The sequence below is a fragment of the Euleptes europaea genome, chromosome 9 (assembly GCF_029931775.1).
Source record: "Euleptes europaea isolate rEulEur1 chromosome 9, rEulEur1.hap1, whole genome shotgun sequence".
In the NCBI taxonomy this organism is placed as follows: Eukaryota; Metazoa; Chordata; class Lepidosauria; order Squamata; family Sphaerodactylidae; genus Euleptes; species Euleptes europaea.
The window spans coordinates 25,739,990-25,761,988 of record NC_079320.1 but is presented as its reverse complement, the minus strand read 5'-3'; the positions used below and the strand labels follow the sequence as shown (position 1 = coordinate 25,761,988).

General features: G+C 41.9%; 1 protein-coding gene across 6 annotated transcripts in view; it reads left to right on the top strand.

Moving 5' to 3' along the window:
• LEF1 (lymphoid enhancer binding factor 1) overlaps positions 1 to 21,999 on the top strand; it is a 102,128-nt gene that overhangs the window by 44,049 nt on the left and 36,080 nt on the right. For all 6 annotated transcript variants that reach the window (XR_008933505.1, XM_056855322.1, XM_056855324.1 and 3 more), the window contains exon 5: positions 17,974 to 18,106. Coding sequence is in view for 5 of the 6 variants with exons in the window: in XM_056855322.1 (XP_056711300.1) it covers positions 17,974 to 18,106 (133 nt within the window). In the remaining variant the exon portion in view is untranslated. The remainder of the gene's footprint in view (positions 1 to 17,973; positions 18,107 to 21,999) is intronic.

Sequence of the window (21,999 nt, the reverse complement as noted above, 5' to 3'; positions counted from 1 at the left end):
ATGATAAGTTCTGTAATGAATTCAGCGATTGCCCTTCTATGGCTAGCCTATGAGAGATAAATATGGGATAGCTGTAGCTTGGCCAGCTGTAAGGAACAGCAGAACGATGGTGGGGCAAGTATGTATTCTATTCTGACTTAAAAACCCAAGATGTTCAAAGCGTTATCATTTTTCACAAAATGCACAGTTTCTTTTTCATGTTTCATCATTGTGTTTCACAGTTCCATTGGCAAGATATGACACCAGACCTTGTGTAGTAGATTTGCTCATTTGATTACAGGCACATGTAATCAATTGCTCATCAATTCAAATGAAAGAACTCTAGGCCCTGGTTCCTAGATACACTCTGAACTCTCCCCAGACTAGCTGGTCACAACTGCTAAGGTTGTGGGCAAAAGTTTTGCATTGTTCTACAAATAGGATTTTTGTACTTGGCATGTCATTGGCAACCTTCTCTGGCCTGTGTTTCTCCCTGGCTCTTAGGATTGCAGACTTCAGGTTGGAAAATTCCTGAATATTTGGAGATGGAGCCTGGGGGTGGGTTTGGGGAGGGTAGGGGCCTCAGTGGGGTATGATGCCACACAGTTCACCCTCCAAAACAGCCATTTTCCCCCAGAGGAACAAATTCCTGCTGTCTGCAGATCAATTTTAAATCTGAGAGATCTACAGGGCCCACCCAGAGGATGGCAACCCAACTGACTCTGCAAGTAAATTCCCTACCCCACCCCCCAGTTCTTGAACCCTGATTTTTTGCAGTACAGGAGAAGCAGAACAAAAAAATATTCTGTTTCAAAAGCTATTAAAGTGCACTTGGTTAAAACTATATAAAATATACTCATATAATTTGTATAATTCGTTCAAATCACTGCATTGGGGCAGGAAATGTCTGGAATTTTTACTACTGTTTTCCAGATGACTAACTGTAAATTTCCAGTTTTGAACTGAAATACTCTTTTCTGCCTCATTTTTCTTCTCTTCTTAACACAGTAATTTTCCTGTATTAATTAGGATGGACCTTACAAATGGGGCCTCATTTTGCATTTCAACTGGTTGGGCTGCTTCTCCCCCTGGCCTTTTGGCAACTGTATACTGATGGTACCTCAGCAGGGTATAATGCCATAGTGCACCCTCCAAAGCAGCCATTTCTTCCAGGGGAACTGATCTCCATTGTCTGGAGATCAGTCGTAATTTCAGGAGAACTCCAGGGCCTAGCTGGAGGCTGGCAACCCTAACAGCAACCCAGGGAAGCTCACATACAGTTGTGGACCTGCAGATATCGGTAGTGAATTGAGAGCAAGACTACAAAATCCATGTTGGGAGTTGCTCGGGAGCGTAAGAGGTGTTGATAGAGCAAACTGGTGAGGTGGTTGATAGAGCAAACTCGTTTTGCTTGTAGAGGATCTGGAAGTGGCTGATCATTCTAGCACATTTGTAACTCACAGCTTGTTCACCTGATCTGTAATTACCTCAGCTGGTTATTGCAGTGAAAATGATATTGTCACAAAAATGGAAGGAACAGTTAGTGCCATCTTTGTGACTGTGTTTAAACAAAGCGTGGTATACATAAACAATGAATAAGATATCCTTGTAAAGGTATATGTGGATTTGGAAAGGTAGGTCTGTTGCTAAATTTGCAGAGATTTGGAGATTATTTACATTGTACGGGAATAACCATAAATGTTATCAGGATGTGCAGCAACAGATACTGGAATTTGTACGAAGGATGGTTCTGTGCATTTAGTGATTGTAAAGTAAGGATGGTGCACTGACCTGGATGGCGAGTGCTAGCCTGATCTCATCATATCTCAGAAGCTAAGCAGGGTTGGCCCTGGATGATGGGAAACCATCAAGGAAATCCAGCGTCATTATGCAGAGGAAGGCAATGGCAAACCGCCTCTGTTAGTCTCTTGTCTTGGAAACCCTACTGCATTGCCATAAGCTGTGACTTGATGGCACTTTAGTTACATAAAGTGTGGATGGTAGTTTGAAATATCAGCTTAGTTTTAGAGTTTGTTTACTGGCAATTGTGGTTTGTAGTGTACTGTAATGTATGTTTAAGTAAGGTTATATATGTAATGTAATGCACCTACAGCTGTATTGTTTACTTATCATTTTAAATAAAATAGGAATAATTACAAAAAAAAATAGCCACTAGAAACTGTAATCAGGAATAGAAGAAGGATAAATGGTGAAGGATGAGTTAACCCTTTCCCAGTTGGACATTTTTCCTTCCATCTTCTCTCCCTCAAGATTACTTTCTTCTCACAGGGGATCACATGGACAAATCTGTGCATTTCCCCCTGCAAGGGAGAAGATAAATCTGGGTGTAGAGATTTTGAGCACAGAAAGAGAAAAGGTTAATTATTTGATGCCTAGCCACTCTTTACTCCCAACTATAGCCTCCCGCAATTGCTTTCATTAGTTTTTTGTTGTTTTTTTAAAGTTCGGATAGAATTATACAGAATTGTTTTTTTTAATTTTATTGGAGAACAACAATAATAATATACAATTACAGCAACTAAAAGAAGCAGAAAAGAAAGACAATCTTCATGATTTAAAATAATTATACAAAGTTTGATGTAACGTTCTATGAATTCTCTTGGATGAATAGATTTTGCAATGGGTTCCAAAGTGATTGGCAATTAGGAAAATAAAATAGTAATGAAAACAAAATTAACACCTTATTTACATCATAACATACAACAAACAGCAGCCATAACTATAGTCAAAGGATGCAAACTACACTTAACTGTAAAAACTCAACAAAAACATGTTTTATTGCATTATAGAAGCTCTATAAGGAGTGAGCATAGTGAAATTTGTTTTAGAGGGGGGGTCACTTCCTGTGATCCCTGTTGTAATCAGAGCAATGACAAATCTCACGCAATCCCAAAGTCATCTTTCCTCTGGCACTATGACAAACTGTTCCAAAGCACAGTCATTTGTGGTATATATTTTGTCTCTGGCAATATATTTTGTCTCTGTCTTCACTGACCCAGTCAGGGTAAGAATAACTGAAGTTGCCCAATAATACACAACTTTATGTTCTGCCTAACTAGTTCTATTTCAGGATCTTCTTCAGAATTTTGATCAGGTGGGCAATAATAGGTCCCAAATACTGAGTGTTTTTTTTTTAATGGCTCTGCAGAGAGTGTCGCAAATAGTACAATAATTTTTGTTTTTTTTCTAGACCACAATATTATAATACTGTAAAAATTTAAAGAGGAGCCCCATGGGGCAGAGTGGTAAGCTGCAGTACTGCAGTCCAAGCTCTGCTCACGACCTGAGTTCGATCCCTACGGAAGTTGGTTTCAGGTAGCCGGCTCAAGGTTGACTCAGCCTTCCATCCGAGGTCGGTAAAATGAGTACCCAGCTTGCTGGGGGTAAAGGGAAGATGACTGGGGAAGGCACTGGCAAACCACCCAGTAAGCAAAGTCTGCCTTGTAAACGTTGGGATGTGACATCACCCCATGGGTCAGGAATGACCCGGTGCTTGCACAGGAGACCTTTACCTTTACCTTAAAAAGTTAAAAACCAAAGCAAGCAAATGACACAGCAGTAAGGCTTAGTTCTTGTGAAAGTAACAAGAAAGATAGAATTTTGCTTGCCTTTGAGAAGATGACAAATCATCCCAAAGGAAATCATTCCAAAGTTCAGAGGCCATTGATGGAACCTCACATAAGATGGTACTTCCATGTAAACATTTAGCACTAAGATCCCAATGTATGAAAATATTTTTGAAGTGTAGAAGGAGGCAACAAGTCCTATAGGACAGTAACTAGTACATTTCAATTGATAATTTGAGATTAAATTGGAGGCACTTCTGAATGTTGAATGGCATTTGAATTGCTCACTGAGTTTTTCCTTGAGGAAAACTGAAATAACAATTATCAGACACACAGGACTGTCATCAAGGCAAATGCAGCAAAAGCTGTGGAACAAAGCATGTCACTTCACGATTTGGCATACAAATGAGCCTTTTGTTCTAATTCCATTTGTTCATAAAAACCAATAAAAATGGCCACTAAATTTGGGTAACAACCTAATTTAAAAAAATTAAAATATCCAAATATACCGAGTAATGTTTGTAGGAGTTCTAATTTTTTGGGATTTGTTGCTGCAATGGAGATTATTGCCTTGATCTAAATGCAGGGTGATCCATAAATTTTTCATCTCTGATATTCAGAAGAGCAGGAACCTGGGATTATATGTGACACTTTTTAAAAGAAAAAGTGCCGTGATACATTACTACTTTATGTGCTAAATGCCTCCCTTTCAGCCTGGTCAGTGGGGGCATTATAGAAACTTTTTTTAGGTTAACAGCCTTGAGGGTTCCTTTTCCGTTACCCTTTAATGTTCATAATACATTATGGCATCCGTGTGACAAGGTGCTTTAAAGCATGACATGGGGCCATTTAGTTTCCTCGACCTGTGAAGTTTTGCATATTTCTGCCGCTTCTTCTTTGCTCATTCTGGCCTGAATGTGCATTGCAACCTGTAGCCTGCACTCTTCTAGATACCAGCTGGAAGGTTTTTGTTTACCTGAAGTAGTTTTGAAATGGGCTGTAAAATCCACTGAGTATTCCTTATAACTGAGATGGCTGGCAGGCTGACACTTCCTTGCAGTTCTTAGCGATCTTTAAGGCACATACGGGCAATGGACTTCTCATCCTGCTGTGTCTGATACAGCCAGAGATACTGCCATGGAGATTTCCCCTTTCTCCTTCACACCCATCTATAGCAGTGGAGAAGCCAGCGGACCCTTATAGTTCAGTGCTATCACCCAGAGTCATGAAAACAAATTCACACAAAATTACTGCTGAATGGGGAAACAAATGAAAAACAAAAACTTGTGCAATGCATTTCATTTGGGGTAGCCAAAAAAAATCACAAAATGCTGTAGAAGCTTTTCACGTTCCCCAGAATTATTCACCAGTCTAGTTGTTTACTACAAAAGAAAAAAGGGGGAAGGGATAGTTAAAGTTATTATGGTTTCCAGAGTTCAGGATGTGTTGCAGGCTTGAATCTATGACTTGATGCAAACAAAATTTGGGTAGCATCAGGGCTGCTGGGTCAGAGGAGCAGGAAAAGAAGACCCACATTCTCATTGTATGTATAAAGTTCACCCATTCCTCCATAGAAGGGATCCAAAGCTCTGTGTGTGTGTGTAAAGTGCCGTAAAGTCTCAGGCGACTTATGGTGACCCCTTTTGGGGTTTTCATGGCAAGAGACTAACAGAGGTGGTTTGCCAGTGCCTTCCTCTGCACAGCAACCCTGATATTCCTTGGTGGTCTCCCATCTTAATTCTAACCAGGACTGACCCTGCTTAGCTTCTGAGATCTGACAATATCAGGCTAGCCTGGGCCATCCAAAGCATTAAGGGGTGATAATTTTGTTAGGTATGAGTAGTATTTCCCTGATCTGAATGGCCCAGGCTAGCCTGATCTTGTCAGATCTCAGAAGCTAAGCAGGGTCGGCTCTGGTTAGTATTTGGATGGGAGACCACCAAGGATGTCCACACACACACACACACACACACACACACACACACGAGTAGTATTTGGGTAATGGAATGTGTGATCTTTGAAAGGAAGGGTGTCTTTGTTACTATTATGGGTTGTGTGTCTGTTTCTACATATGGCTAGATGTCCAAAGGCTCTCCATTAGAATTTTTAATACTATGGCTCTATTACAGATAGGATTACCCATAGGCTTGGAGAAAAATGTCCTGTCTCTTTCAAAGAGGCTTAATGTGTGCAAGTGTGCAGCTGAAGCCTTTCATGGCATGGAGGGTGAATAACATTGCCTTGTATGTAACATCCATTAAAGGGGCCGAATATATTTCTCCAGGCAGTTGGCCGTAAAGAAGCCAAGGTGGAGCAAAATGCCTACCTATGTGGAAACAGCGCAAATCTAATTGCTTGTAGGTATTTCCTAGATGTATGTTTAAGGGATCTCTCCTGCTGGTGGCAGTTCTGTTGTAAATATTATACTTGGGTAATGCTTATTTTTGATCAACCTTCTGGGAGGTAAAACAAAATATTTTCATAACTTTATTGAGACTGAAATTGCTGTCATCTTGGGGCTTTGCTAAACAAACCCCAGTTAACACATATATTTCAGGAGGAAGAAATGGTATCTTGTGTAATGTTAGCTGAGGAAGATGGTGGTAACACTGTGGTTCGAGCCCCCATTCTCTCTTCTCTAGAACAGGTGGCTCAAGCTAGGATTCAATTCAAGGGAGATAATAGGCAGAGGAAAGCAGTGCAGTCTTCGCTTAGAGTTAATTCCAGGCAAAGGCATCTCTCTGATTTGTACACCACTGTGAAATTCATTTGAGGCCTCTGAATTGGTTCCTCAGGGGAAGTTTTGCAATCGTGCTCCTGTTTCACCTATAGTGGAATACAGCAGAGAAGATGGTTAAACAGGAACAACCTGGCATGGGATGGCTCTGAGCCAATACTGCTTTTGCTGTTCCCTGCAGAGTTGGCCTAGCATTTGACCCTGAATGTAATGCAGTCCCTGTAAGATTAAATGTGCATACTGTGATAGATCTCCATTGTCATTTTCATCCATGCAAGTTCTGTTGATTCTGGCCCCTTTAGCATTTTGGGCAATGCTAAATGTTATGATCATATATCTTTAGCTGGCACATCAATCAGTTTGAAGAGACAGTTGCTCATTTTGTATCTGAATTCAAATACATATTTTAAACTTTATTAACATGTGGTATTTTAAAAATAAGTCTTAAAATCAATGCTACTGACTTCTACTCCATCTACTGACAACCTTCTGGTTTTTTAAAAAAATGTACAATGTGCATTTACAAGATTGGAGATATCAGATAGCTCAAATTTAGAATATTCTTTCTTTTTCTTTTCCAAATTATGGAAGAGGTATGTTTGACCTTTACGCTGAGATCCACAGTATTGTATTTCAAAACCATAAGACTGATTTAGATAGGGTTCCAACTACAGCTTGGGAAATTCCTGGAGATTTGTGGATGGTGCCTTGGAGAGCAGTTTGGAGAGGTGAGGGAGCTCAGCAGGGATCTGATGCCATAGAGTCCACCCTCCAAAGTTGCCATTTCATCCAGGAGAGCTGATCTCTCTAGCCTGGAGACCTAGGGTTGCCAACCTACACGTAGTAGCTGGAGATCTCCTATTACAACTGATCTCCAGCCAATAGAGATCAGTTCCCCTGGAGAAAATGGCTGTTCTGGCAATTGGACTCTATGGCATTGAAGTCCTTCCCCTCCCCAAACCCTTCCCTCCTCTGGCTCCACCCCAAAAACCTCCCACCGGTAGCAAAGAGGGACCTGCCAACCCCATGGAGACCTGTTGTTTTGGGAGAATTCCAAGCCCCATCTGGAAGTTGGCAACCCTAGTTTAAGGGCATTTACCATGCATGCAATGATAATATTATATATCAGGGGTCCCCAACATGGTGCCAATGGCCCCCAGGGTGCCTGCTGACAACTTTCCTTGTACCCACCAAGTGTTTTTAGGAAGTAGGTGGGCCTGGTAGGGCTTTTGCCCAGTAAAGCTTCTGATTGACTATTGAAGATTTGATTGGCTGTGCAGATTTTTAAAAATGTTGTTTTGGCAGCAGGTGCCAGAACAGCACAAGGATCTACAAATCATTAATGAAGTTAAGCTGTGGCAATCATTTTGTGGCTGGCTCTGCCACCTGCGGCAGCCATTTTGTGGCAGCCATTTTGTTGCTGTGCCCACCATGCCATGTCAGAATTCCAAATGTGTCTGCAGGCTCAACAAGGTTGGAGATCCTTTTATATATTAACATTTTGGCTTGTGAATGTGTACTGAATTGGCTCACTTATGTAGTTAAGCTCACAACAGCATGTATTTTCTGCATGGTTAGTAGCTATGTAGTTAGTCATCCCCTACCACTTCAACCAATATGTCATTATTTGTTCTTAAGTGTATCTTTGTAGAGCCGACATCACACCTCACTAGGGTTGTCAACCTCCAGGTACTAGCTGGAGATCTCCTGCTATTACAACTGATCTCCAGCCGGTAGAGATCAGTTCCCCTGGAGAAAATGACCGCTTTGGCAATTGGACTCTATGGCATTGAAGTCCCTCCCCAAACCTCACCTTCCTCAGGCTCAAACCCAAAAACCTCCTGCTGGTGGCAAAGAGGGACCTGGCAACTAGGTGGCAAAGAGGGACCTGGCAACTATGGTTGCCAGGTGCCCACTGGTGGTGGGCAAACCCCCGGCAATTGACCCCTCTGCGGGCAAATGTGCACGCACGCGTCACTTCCAGTTTAGAACGGGACGTTCCGCCTCTTGAGGGGCCTTATACCTCTTAGTTTGGGTGGTAAAGAACCGCTTTACCACTCAAACTAAGAGATATAAGGCCCCTTGCAAGACGGCACACGCTCTTACACGGAAAAGCCTCCCGCCGGAGGAGAACAGGGACCTGGCAACCCTACTGGCAACCCTGCACCTCACTGTGGTTTGTTTTAGTCATAGTCCAAATTATTGTTTAAATTTCCAAAGGTATGAGCGTTGGAACTGATTGTTTAGTTTCACTTTCTATCTGCTCATCACTCCTATTTCTGTTGAGGCCTCCAAAGCTAAACAATTACCACTTTTATTGTGGCATCACAGTTTTAGAATATCCTCCCTTGCAATGTTTGTCTTGCAACCTGTTTGCTGATGCCAAAGCACTAGGCAATATTTGGCTGGACTAGAGTTGCCAGCTCCAGTTTAGAAAACACCTGGAGATTTTGGGGGTGGAGCCTGAGTAGGGCTGGTTTTGGGGATAGGAGGGACTTCAGTGTCACCTTCCAGTGGACATTTTCTCTAGGTGAACTGATCTCTGTCACCTGGAGATCAGTTGTAATAGCAGGAGATCTCCAGCTACCTCCTAGAGGTTGTTATTCAAAAAAAACACAGCTGTATGGCTTATATTTTCTTTCTCAAACTTACTACTATTGAAGAGCTTATTTTATGCTACCCAAAATAAGGTGTTGGCTATAATAAATTTTCTTATGCCAAAGTCTTTTTTATATAATGTAAATCAAAACAATTTTATACAACAGTTATAATAACTCAGATTGCTGCCAAACAGTCTTTCTTAGCACTTTGTGCTTTAAACAATTAAAATCTTCACCATAAACCAAAAGAAATTACAAAAACAGTCCATGTAGTTCATATTAGGTGGGACAGCTTCCCGGTGAGTAGTGCTGTTTCAAAAGAAACTACTATGACTAGCCCAAGGTCACCCAGCTGGTTTTGAGTGTAGGAGTGGTGAATCGAACCCGGTTCTCCATATCAGAGTGCACCACTCCAAACCACTGCTCTTAACCACTACACCATGCTGGCTCAAAACAAATACCGTACTTGTTTGTCTTATTAGAAATATATACTATATATTTAGCTGAGAGAAGCTTGGGTGGCTAACAACATATGAAAATATAAAAGAGAGCAAAAATATTAATTTAAACAAACTGCAAGCCAATTAATTAAATCAGCTATAAAAACATACCAATATGTTATTAATCCATTATGCTCTAACAGAATCAAATGTTCTAATATTTGGCTCAGTTTGGCTCATGTTCCAGAAGTGCTGGTCACTGTTTCCATGTTGCCATGGTTAAGCAAATTTTGCCGTGTTTCCATTCAGCTTGCAAAGCTTTGCAAGCCCTTGTTAGTTGCGGCCTTTTACAAGCCAAAAGTTGAGGTATACATACTTTAAATGAATAAACAAACTTTCAGAAGAGCTAAGTTCTTGCAAACTCTGTATTAGCCCGCCTCAGTTTGGCCCACCTTTTCCTGAGCCACAAGGAAAGGCAGGATATAAATATTTTAATTTATAAATTCCTGCATATTCAGGTTGCCAGCTCTGGGTGTTGAGAAATAATTTGAGATTTTGGAGGTGGAGCTTGGGGAGGGCCCTCCGCAGGGGCCTCATATAATCTGCACTCCAAAGCAGTCATTTCCTCCAGGGAAACTGATCTTGGTTATCTGGAGATCAATTGTAATAGTGGGAGATCTCCAGGTGCCACCTGGAGGTTGGCACTGGCAACCCTATGCATATTAGAACTGCAGTTACCAGTGTATAGGAAATAGAAGTGTCTCCATCCCACCAGCACATGAGACAAGGTTAAGAAAGCTTGTTCTTAATTGGGTTCTTAATTGGCTTGAGACTGAGCCCCATTTCAAAGAGTGGTAAGCCGCAGTACTGTAGTCAAAGCTCTGCTCATGACCTGAGTTTTATTCAGACAAGATGTCGGTTTCAGGTAGCCGGCTCAAGGTTAACTACATATTCTGAGGCTGGTAAAATGAGTACCCAGCTTGCTGGGGGTAAAAAGTAGGCAACTGGGGAAGGCAATGGCAAACCACCTTGTAAACATAATCTTTCTAGTAAATATCAGGATATGGCATCACCCCATGGGCCAATAATGACCCGGTGCTTGCACAGGGGACTACCTTCACCTTTATGATGAATGAATCAAATTGGTATCAAAGAAACGTTTTGTAATGTGATATAAAATTATGGGTCAAAAAATACAAGGCAGGAAATGAGTTCTGTAAGTAGTAGATAAACAATAACTTTTGTGTGCCTTTATCAAGTTATAGGTGAAACATAAAGGCTGTTAAATGACACTGGAAATTCTTAAGCTAGTGTACTATGAAGCATGTCTGCTCCTTTTCAAAAAGTACCATTTAAAATGCCATTTTGATTTGATCAAGGATTGAACATTCGGAAACATTGGCTTCACCCAATAACTTGTTTCTGCTTGAACAGAGACATAGGCAGAGAGCTCTTTAAAGCATTCCTTCCTAATATGAGTGCTCACTGTACACTTCAGTGCTTCATGACCCAAGCCAGGGGAATTGGACTTTAGAATCTAGAAGTGTGTAATTGAAGAGCCTTTTGCCCATATAGAAGGTGGAGGAGAGTAAAATAACTCTGCTTTACGTCTCAGCTCAGGCAGAAGAAAGCAGCTAAGATGCATAACGTGTTTTCTTGGTTTGGGTTTATGGTGCACCTTCACACCCTACAGCTGTCTAGTCCTAAGCTCACAAAGAGGGCTCTAGCAGTACTTTAAAAACGAATAGATTTAACGTGGCTAAAAGTTTTAGTGAAAGAGTTTCCATGTTAAACTTACTATGACAGCCCTAAATCTAGTAGTCTTCAAGGTGCCACAAGATTCTTTTTCATGTTTGTTTGTGACAAATTTGACATGGTTGCCACTCTGGAAATTAGCACTGTGAGATATCACTGCAATTTTTTTTCATGGCATATTTTATTGTGTTTAAAGTACTGGCATAAAACTTCAGCGCCAATTCATTGATGTAAGACTAAGGCACATAGCTATAGCTAATGTGTAACTTGGTATCCATTATTGTGCTTTGTAAAAGAAAGACGAATGGCAGTTTGAGCTATCTCTCTTGGAAGCAACTCCTATATCTTAATGGGAATTTGTGCTACTTGTATTTGGTCACAAATAATGGTCCTAATGCTTGTTGGCTTTAAAACACCTAGGAGTACTGCTGCTTTTTTCTCTCTTCCTCATACTCTCTCTCGCTCTTGCAAAATATAAGACAAGGCCAGAGCTTAAATTAAAATCCTCAGGTTCTTATCTCCTTCCCACAGGAAAGCAAATCTGTGTTGAAAACCGTAAAATTAAGAGGAGAGCAAGGATAGCATAATTTAGCAGAAATTCATGGCAGAAGATTCTGAGCTATATGACTGGAGGGATAGGTCAGACACTAAGATGATACCACTTGCTAATGCAAGTTCCTTAAGGTGGTGCTCTAAAAACAAGGGGAAGTATGCAAACGGGGGAAATGGGGGCTAGGAGGGAACATGACATTGGCTTCCTTTTTGTTCATTCTAAACAACAAAGGCTTATTACACAAAGACATTTTTGTATCATATTAAATACAGCCCAACAGATTTATCAGCACATTGGCATTCAAATAAAACTTGGATCAGATAAAATTCCCCTGTTCCTGATTTTTAAATATTTTATGTATTGAATATTTGGAGAGCCATCCTCTGCGTGTTGGTCTTCCTCTTTCATACAATGTTATGTTTTTTACTTTTGTGTGTGTGTGCTGAAGCTGCCCACTTGGACGCTAATGAAATATGTGCAGGTTTCCCCCTCCCCTCTTTCATAGTGCAGCCCATCCATGGAAAAAGAATTAAATGATGGCACATGGCGTAATAATGCAAATGAGGCTCCAACATTTCTTTTTTTGCATAGACTTATGCTGTGAAAAAAGGAGTAGAAATTATTCTGGTAACTCCAGCATTTCTTTAGCTTGAGGGGACTGCTGCATGTAGCAGGAACATGGCAGGTTTTTTTTTAAAAAAAAATGCTGTACCAAATTTTATCAAATACTGAATATAGTACTGATGGTTTTTTAGCTTTGTTTTACCAGTTGACAGGATGGCAGAAAAATAGCCATGAGCCAGCTAGATATTTTTTTTTAAAAAACGTGTTATTTATGTTTACACGAATAATTCATATTGGTTGCTTTTCATAAACAGTTCTTTTGTCTTTACAAAGCAAGTAGCCCTAACTTCAGAAATGGGGGAAGGCAAGGGCTTGGAGGTAAAGCCTAAATAAAAACCCAGATAGCTGTGAAATTCCACCAAAATACACCTGTGTAAGTATACACGCAGGTTATCATGGCTTCATAAAATATTTCAGTCATCATTGTTAGAGGTTGCATATCAATTATTTGGATTGTATAAAAATAAATTCTGTCAGGAGAATGACATAATTTTTTTGTTTTATTAATACGAAAGATACAGGTTGTATGTTCCATGCTGCATGCCGTCTCTATTCCACCTGTAGCTCTGGTTCAATCCACTTGACAATATTTTTAAAAGGGTCTTCATTTGTGACACAACACTTTTAATTAGGGTTGCCAACCTCCAGGTGGTGGCTGGAGATCTCCCGCTATTACAACTGATCTCTAGCCGATAGAGATCAGTTCACCTGGAGAAAATGGCCGCTTTGGCAATTGGATTCTATGACATTGAAGTCCCTCCCCTCTTCAAACCCCGCCATTCTCAGGCTCCACCCCCAAAATCTACAGGTATTTCCCAACCTGGAGTTAGCAACCCTACTTTTCATTTAATAAATAAGTGCTTGAGATTTTTCATAACAGAATCATATTTTAAAACAAAGATTGGTTTTTAATTCCATTAGAGCCTGCCGTTCTGACTGAGACTCAAAGCAGAAGGTAGTAGTTTACTTAGAGTTACCAACTCCAGGTAGGAAAGTTCCTGGAGACTTGGGGGTGGAGCCTGGTAAAGGGGGCGGAGCCTGGGAAAGGGGGCTTTTTTTGTGGGGGAGGGACCTCAGCAGGGTATATTGCCATAGAGTTCACTATCTAAAGCGGTCATTTTCTCCGAGGGAACTCTTCTCTATAGTCTGAGGATAAACTGTAATTCCAAAAAATCTCCAGACCCAACCTTGAGGATGACAAGTAGGGCTGTTGAAAATTTTTTTTTTTTGGTAAAATTCGGATTCGGCAAAATTTGGCCCGTTTTTATTCGGGAAATGCTGAAGTCCGAACTCCCCCGCTTCGGGTCCATGCAATTCGGCATGAGATACGGAGTTCGGGGGAAAAGTCGGCCGAATAAAGCCATTAAAAACACAATTGCGCCTTTCCGAGGCTTCGTGGGGGCATTTTTGGGGGTAGAGGTCCCAAACTTTCAGCGTAGCTTGAGGGGACCCTTCTTGCAAGAACCCCCAAGTTTTGTGAAGATTGGGTCAGGGGGGCTGAGATATGGGCCCCGAAATGGGTCCCCCCTTCTTAATGTGCATCTCTGACAATGGGGGTTTGCAATTAGCAGAGCTTGCCGCCCACGCCCAAAGCTCCCAGCCCCGACAAACAGCTGAGCTGCAGGGAGCAAGGGCGGGACAGGTGCGAAGAAGTTTGCAAACCATGCAAAGCAACACATTTGCAACCATACAAACCATGCAAAGCAACACGTTTGCAACCATGCAAAGCAACACCTGACACCTGGGAGTTTGCAAACCATGGAAAGGGACAGAGGCAGCTAGCTATGCATAAGGAGCAGGAGGGGGTGGAATTTCCCCTTTTGCATCAGACTCAGGACCAGGCAAATGCATTCTTTAAGTCACAATTTGAAAACCAGTTTTGAGCAAGCATCAAAATAGATCTAACCGATCTTATGAATGAGGGAAACCTGAGGACACACAACTGAAGCCCCCCCCCCAAACTAGGGAGAGAGAGACTCAGGGGGTACCCCCCCACACAGAACAGGCGAAAGCCCCCTTTGGTTTCCCCACCCACCCACAGAAACTGCTCCCTCCCTACACACACACACAGACTCTGCTTCCCCCCCCCACACACACACAGGAGAAAAATTATAGAGAAAAGCCCCAAAATGGGTCTTACTGTGGATGTCTTCTGTTCCATCAGGGGGCACCCCCCCCCCCGCAGAACAGGCGAAGGCCCCCTTTGGCTTCCCCCCCACCCACAGAAACTGCTCCCTCCCCACACACACGCAGACTCTGCTTCCCCACACACACACACACAGGAGAAAAATTATAGAGAAAAGCCCCAAAATGGGTCTTACTGTGGATGTCTTCTGTTCCATCTTCTTCGCACCTGCCCCGCCCTTGCTCCCCGCAGCTCAGCTGTTTGTCGGGGCTGGGAACTTTGGGCGTGGGGGGCAAGCTGTGCTAATTGCAAACCCCCATTGTCAGAGATGCACATTAAGGGTGGGGAAGAAGACCCAGCTTGGCCACCGATTGGCCGCAGGAGAATGCTGCTTACTAACTGATGGTTATGCTGCTGCGCCGAACCCCGAATTTGCTGAATTTATTCACCGAACACCCCGAACTCGCTGAATTCGGCTCCCCGTTTTCCCGCCTTTTTTGAGTTCGGTTCCATCCGAACTAAAAACTGCCGAATCGGGAAATTCGGCTGTTTTTCGGTTCAGGACGAACCGAATCGACAGCCCTATTGGGAAGCTCTATACCCCACCTGTCACATCCAGCTCTGTTCTTCCAATGTTACCCCAACTCTGTGTGTGTTTTTCAAAATCACTGTCACCATTATCATGCTTAAATATTCCTGGTGTAGGGTTGCCAACCTCCAGGTACTAGCTGGAGATCTCCTGCAATTACAACTGATCTCCAGCCAATAGAGATCAGTTCACCTGGAGAAAATGGCTGCTTTGGCAATTGGACTCTATGGCATTGAAGTCCCTCCCTTTTCCAAACCCCACCCTCCTCAGGCTCCGCCCCCAAAACCTCTCGCAAAGAGGGACCTGGCAACCCTATCCTGGTGGGGGGGATCTTCATTCACTTAATATGACAAATACTGAGCCATGGTTTGGCAATTTGGTGAATTAGGCTCGAAGGGGTTGGGCTTGCTTGCAATAACGCTTCGGAGCCAGCATGGTGTAGTGGTTAAGAGCAGCGGACTCTACTCTGGAGAACCGGGTCTGATTCTCCACTCCCCCCACATGATGAAACCTGCTGGGTGACCTTGGGCTAGTCACAGTTCTCTCGGAACTCTCTCAGCCTCACCTGCCTCACAAGGTGCCTGTTGGGGGGGGGGGGAAGGGAAGATGATTTTAAGGTACTTTGACACTCCTTAAGGTAGAGTGAGGTATAGAAACCAACTCTTCTTCCTACTTTTACCATGCACTAATTGGCGGGGGGGGGGGGTTTCGGGACTCCTTGAAGGCTTAGTGCTGGGTCTGAATACAGTCTGTAACTCTGAGCATTACGGTTAAAAAGGCCAAGGTTTTTTTTTAGGAAGGCAATCATTATAAATAGGTAAAAGCTGCTTTAAAAATCTGAACTTGAAAGTAATGGTTTTAATTTAGCTTACACATTTCTTACCCTAACAAGATATGCACACAGTTTGTGTTCCTTATAAGGAATAACTGAATTTTAATTCATTGTTTGGAAGCTCCACCTGGAAACGGGCAGTGCTTCATAAGCTGCCTTGGGGTGGGGGGTGGGGTGGATGGTGATCTGCAACCAAAACCTGTCCTGGTGAATAGGGATGCCAACCTCCAGGTACTAGCTGGAGATCTCCTGCTATTACAACTGATCTCCAGCCGATAGAGATCAGTTCACCTGAAGAAAATGGCCGCTTTGGCAATTGGACTCTGTGACATTGAAGTCCCTCCCCTCTCCAAACCCCGCCATTCTCAGGCTCCACCCCAAAAATCTCCAGGTATTTTTCTCAACCCGGAGATGGCACTCAACAGTAGGGAGATGGCACCCTACTGTTGAGTGCACTCTAAATTATCTGATCTGTCCACAGTTTATGCATACCCTGGTAACTTTTATATTAGGCTACTATAACATGCTTTACTTGGCACTGCCATTAAATGTTCTCAAGAGTTTCCACAGTAAAACCTATTGTTTAAGCGGACATTTAATTTGATTTAAAGCTTGTGTTCTCTGTGGAGGTGGGCAAATTCATCCTATTGTAGTTTTCTTTCAGTGATTTTTCTCTTTTTATATTTTGGGTGAGGTAGGAAAGGTTTATTCTTGGTTTCATAATTTGATTTGTATGGTGGTTAACTGCTTTATTGTGATGAATTATAATATTCTATTTAATTTAATTGAAAGTGCAATAGAGACAGTATTTTAGCTGAATCTGAGCAAGCATAATAGCTGGTAGTATTCTGCATTTCATAGCATGCACAATGCATGTGTTCCCTTAACATTTTTTAAAAGTTTATAAGCTAGTTGGCAGTGTTCTGTGTTCTAATGTACAGGGTGCAGTATTCTTAGGTACTTCAAAAGTGTGATGACGATCTCTGTGTATACACCTGGTTGGCCACTGTGTGAACAGACTGCTAGACTTGGTGGACCTTGGTCTGAGCCAGTATGGCCTTTCTTATGTTCTTAATATGAAATTGTTGTTTAGCTTCAGTTCCTGGTTGCAGATTTAACAAGTTCTGTACTTAATATGGGTATAGCTATAATATTTTCAGCATCCAAGAGAATGGGTCCCCTAAGCTACATGCCCCAGGCTAGCCTGATCTCATCAGATCTCAGAAGCTAAACATGGTCAACCCTGGTTAATATTTGGAAGGGCAGCATCCAAGGAACACCAGGGTCATGACATGGAAGCAGGCAATGGCAAACCATCTTCAAACTTCTCTTGCCTTGAAAACCCAATGAGGTTGCCATAAGTCAGCCGTGACTTGACGGCACAAAACCCCCCAATAACCCTACATTGTAAAGGCCTCAGATTTTCTCTGATCATATATGCCTAAACTACCTGGCTTCAGCTCTGGATATTTAGTTATGATTTGCTTGTGTATATATTACTAAACGGAGTCACTTTCCAAATACCTGATCTGCTATGCACAAAGGCAGGCCTGTTCAACTTGTGAGACACGGAGCTGAATGCAGCAAAGCAGAGAGATTGTCAGGTCACAACATGGTACGTCAGTTTTTTGCAGTCCCGAGCAGGCAGCAAAAACAGGAACATTACCAAGTCACCAAGGGGACATTATATGTGGCTTTTGGGGTTGGGGCAGGCTTGGTGAGTTACACCTTGTGAAAAATGTAAGAGATGCCCAGTGTAGTGAGTGGAAGAAAGGCATTACCACACAGTGTGTTATGTGTTATCTCATTAGTTGGCTAAAAAAAAGATCCTGGTTGATATACTTTTAAAGTAAATGTGGCCCTGACCATGATGACCCAGGTATGCCTGAGCTCATCAAATCTTGAAAGCTAAGCATGGTCGGCCCTGGTTAGTATTTCAATAGGACACCACAGACAAAGTCTAAGAAGTTGCTAGGCAGACACAGGCAATGGCAAACCACCCTTGAATGTCTCTGGCCTTGAAAGCCCTTTGGGGTTGCCGTAAGTCGGCTGAGACTTGACAGCGCTTTACACACACTCAAAGTGAATGTGGTGGCCTTTCTTTTTGTTCACACATATACAATGATTACCAATGCTTTTGATTTTGTTACAGTCAAACAAAGTACCAGTTGTCCAGCCTTCCCATGCAGTTCATCCTCTCACCCCACTTATCACCTACAGCGATGAGCACTTTTCTCCAGGAACGCATCCTTCACACCTTCCCTCCGATGTCAACTCAAAACAAGGTGAGATCTTAATTTATTACTGTAATTGCAAAGACATTAATGTAACAGCCATTCATATTTTGATTGAATCCTGCAATGTTGAGGGGAAGTCATTTCAGTATTGTTCTAAACCATAGAGTTTTCGCCAGGATCGCTAGAGCGTCCCTGTCACTTCCGGGTTAAACCGGAAGTGATGTAGGTGCATCGCGCGCTAACGCCACGGTCCCGCTGGTGGAGCTACGGGGCCTGGCAAGCCTACCCCTGGTTGCTGTAAATGGTTGCAACTAAAATGTGGTGGTCCTGACTGTTTTTCAGGCCCTACAGTGCTCCCTATGCCTCAAAAATGAGTGCCATCTGTTTATTATTTCAATGTGATGATTTTATGGGGTGGTTAAATTGTTTCATTTTTATATCATGATTTTTGTTTATTTGAACCTGGCTTTTGCTTAGCTCTCTGTTGCCTGTTGACTTGTAATCTTGAACATTCTTATGCACTGCATCAGTATTATGAAGATAAATTATTTCAAATAGCCATGAGTGTTGTACTCTGTTTTGTTTATCTTCATTGATGGTAAGTGTGTATGAAACAGCCTACACAGAAAAGGCCTGGTGAAATAACCAGGGCATCCGAAACACGACTGAGCTGATTCTGATGGCATATGTGCAGGATCCTGATAGTATCAGCTTTCCTTTTAAATTGTTTTTAGAAGGATTTTTCATAAAGTATGTATAGGAAAGATATGAGAAACTCTGACTCAAGCTATACTCCAGGGCACAGCAAGGTTAGGAAAATGGTTGTTGGAACTTTGAAGCTCGAGGAAAGAGGCAAAGACATGAATGGTCTGTGTTTTGTTTGTGCATATGTATTATCCTGACTTGAATTGGAAGGACAATTTAATGCAGATTTTTATGACATATTGTAAAAAAAAAAAAAGAGGTTTCTGACTGCAAAATGTAGAGCTGTGTGGTTTATATTTTAATACCTAGAAGTCTTTAGACTGCTGGAGAAGAATTATTGCTAGCTTGAGGCCCTAGTGTAGGAAGTGCAGCTTGGCTGTTTTGGGGCCAGGCACTGCATAAGCAGGTGGCTGTTAAACTGTACAGCAATCCTTAGGGACCCACTAGCACATGAAATGGCAGGCTTGGTGAGTGGTCTTGTAGGTTGAGTTTTGAGAACTTAAATACGTAGAGAGCAGAAGGAAGCAGAAAGCTGACCCTGTTGACCTGCAACACAGAGAAAACAATCCTAAACCCATCTACTCAGAATCCTAATTAGGCCAGTTTAGTGGGTCTTAGTCCTACTGGAAATATTCTTAGAATTGCACTGTGGCATTCTTATAATATTAATTAAGACAGCATAGATATTTGAGTGTTCATAACAAACATTTCATTTTGGAAGTCTTAGATAAAAGGAGAATAAGCTGCATGCATAAGTAAGCAGTAGAAACTGGCCCATTCAATATTGTTGTGTGAACACCTGAAAAATACAAATAACACACTCGAGAGAACTAAGAAGGGAATAAGGTCTTTCTCCGCAGAAGGATAAATCTGACCATCTGTCAGGTTATTAGTTTTAATCCTGATTCATCAGCAGACAATTGACTAGATGTTTTACCGTTGTTGCCCACTGAGAAGAGCTTTCTAAAACTGGACCTTTCCCCTGGGTTTCTCTTTATTTTGCGGCAGAGGTAGCTGAAACCGTAGGTGGTACACCAGAATACCAGTACTTGATGGGCATATTGTGTTATATGTGTTTCAGGCCTTTTGTTGTGGATATCTAATGGCAGTGGCAATTTAATGTTGTGATAGAAGTTGTATAGTTTTGAGTGGATATTGATAACATCTCGGATAGCATCATATGTGATGGAACAGATCAGTCTTTGCCATTATTACCTCTAGGACATTCCATAATTAGGCAAACAGCAGGAGATTGCTTCATTCCTCCTAGAGAAGAAATAGAGTAGGTTAACAGAAATGGATCTTCCTCTTTTAATTCAAGGTGCATCCCCACACAGGAGATATGCTGACAACATCTAGCTAAAAACTTTTTAAAATGCAGAGATAGAAATAATGATTGTTACAAACATAAAATGATCTTTAATTTCTTTTTAGCTGTAACCTAGTCTGGTGCTTAGAAAAGCCAAAAGCAAATCAGAGCAGACCCAGATACTGATGTCAAGAGGGGAGTGGACATGTTCATGGAGGATATGGCTATCCATGGCTACTAGTCAAAATGAATACTAGTCATGATGCATACCTATTATCTCTAGTATCAGAGGAGCATGCCTAATATATTAGGCGCTGTGGAACACAGGCAGGATGCTGCTGCAGTCGTCTTGTTTGTGGGCTTCCTAGAGGCACCTGGTTGGCCACTGTGTGAACAGACTGCTGGACTTGATGGGCCTTGGTCTGATCCAGCATGGCTTTTTCTTATGTTCTCATGTTCAGTCAGAATATGTAATTCTTTGTGTTTATTTGCCCTGATGGTTTGAATTCCAGAGGATATGCAAATAACAGTGTTGACTACTGCATTTGTGTAGTGCAGAATCGGGGGTGGGAAATAAAGTGGGTCATAGTTCAGATGTTTCTTTTTTAAAGGGAGCACCTCCTGAGGAACAATCAAACCAGGGTAGCTATCTCAAGCCCGTTCTGTTTGCTGTGCAGTGTGCTTCATGCCATTCTGGGTTGTACTGTTCTGTAACGTGAGCCTTTTAAAATGACTAGATCACTTGTACTACTACTCATTTAAAATAGCAGGCTTTACATATAAAGCAAGATCTGTAATTTCACTAAATACATGAATGGCTTAGTGGTCTCTGTGACCATAATTCTGTGTGCCTCCTTGGGGTATGAGATTTAGGTAGAGCATAAAAACCACCAGGGCTCATCTGGGACTAGGATTAGTTTTAATCCTTGAGGTGGCTTTACAGTTTGTACCATTTTTGTGTTTTGGGGAATGAGAGCTGATGGATCATTTCCAGTGGGACTCTTAACCCACAGCAAAAAAATACTAACCCAGCACAAAAGACTGACCTTGGCGCCCGCAAGAGTCAACTTGATGAGAAGCTTAGCTGGAGCTGGAGTGACAATCAGCAGCTGTATGAATCATACCAAGTGTGACCATTACAGGCCTGAAAACGATTCTTAATTAACCACCGACCCTCTGTGGTAGCAAGTTTCCAAAATCTGTGAATCACGAGGGAACCACAGAAAATGTACAAGGAGCAATTTACCTAATTTAATAAATCCTGTGCTGCTCCCTATTAGGACTGCAGCTCTCCTCCTCTTCCAGTTTCTCCTTTTATGCGCTTTATTTCAGAGCAGTTTCTTAAGATTTACTTTCAATAAAACTTTCAGAAAATCTGTTTAAGTTTTCCAGGATGATATTTCGTATTTATGGATTGTATGTCCTTTCTCTCTTTTTAATTTTAAAATCACGCTGAAAACTAACAATGAAATATTAAAAACAACAATTAATGTCTTAGTTGTTAAGATGCCAAAAAACTCTTTATAATGTAAGCTTCCATGGGCCAGAGCCTACTCCATTATACATGAAGAGTTCACTGAAGTTGGAAGTCTGTATAGGTACCCTGAATCTGGATATAAATTAGTTGGTTTTACAAACTGGAGCCAAAAGATGGTAGCACAAATTAATGCAGATTCTAGGCTGATTAGCATCCTGAACAGCAAATGGGGTAGGATTAATAATGTCATGCATAAAACTAATCATCCATACAAGTGAGCACTTGGCAATCCTTCTCAAACCAGGACAAGCCATCTACTTCGTACATTTTGCTTTTCTATAAAAAAAACTTTCCCCACAACAATGATATTCTTAACTCTCCCAGCAGTATAGCTAATCTATCAGGTCACACACTGAGCCCGGAGAATCTGCCCAGTCTTGGCAACCTTCT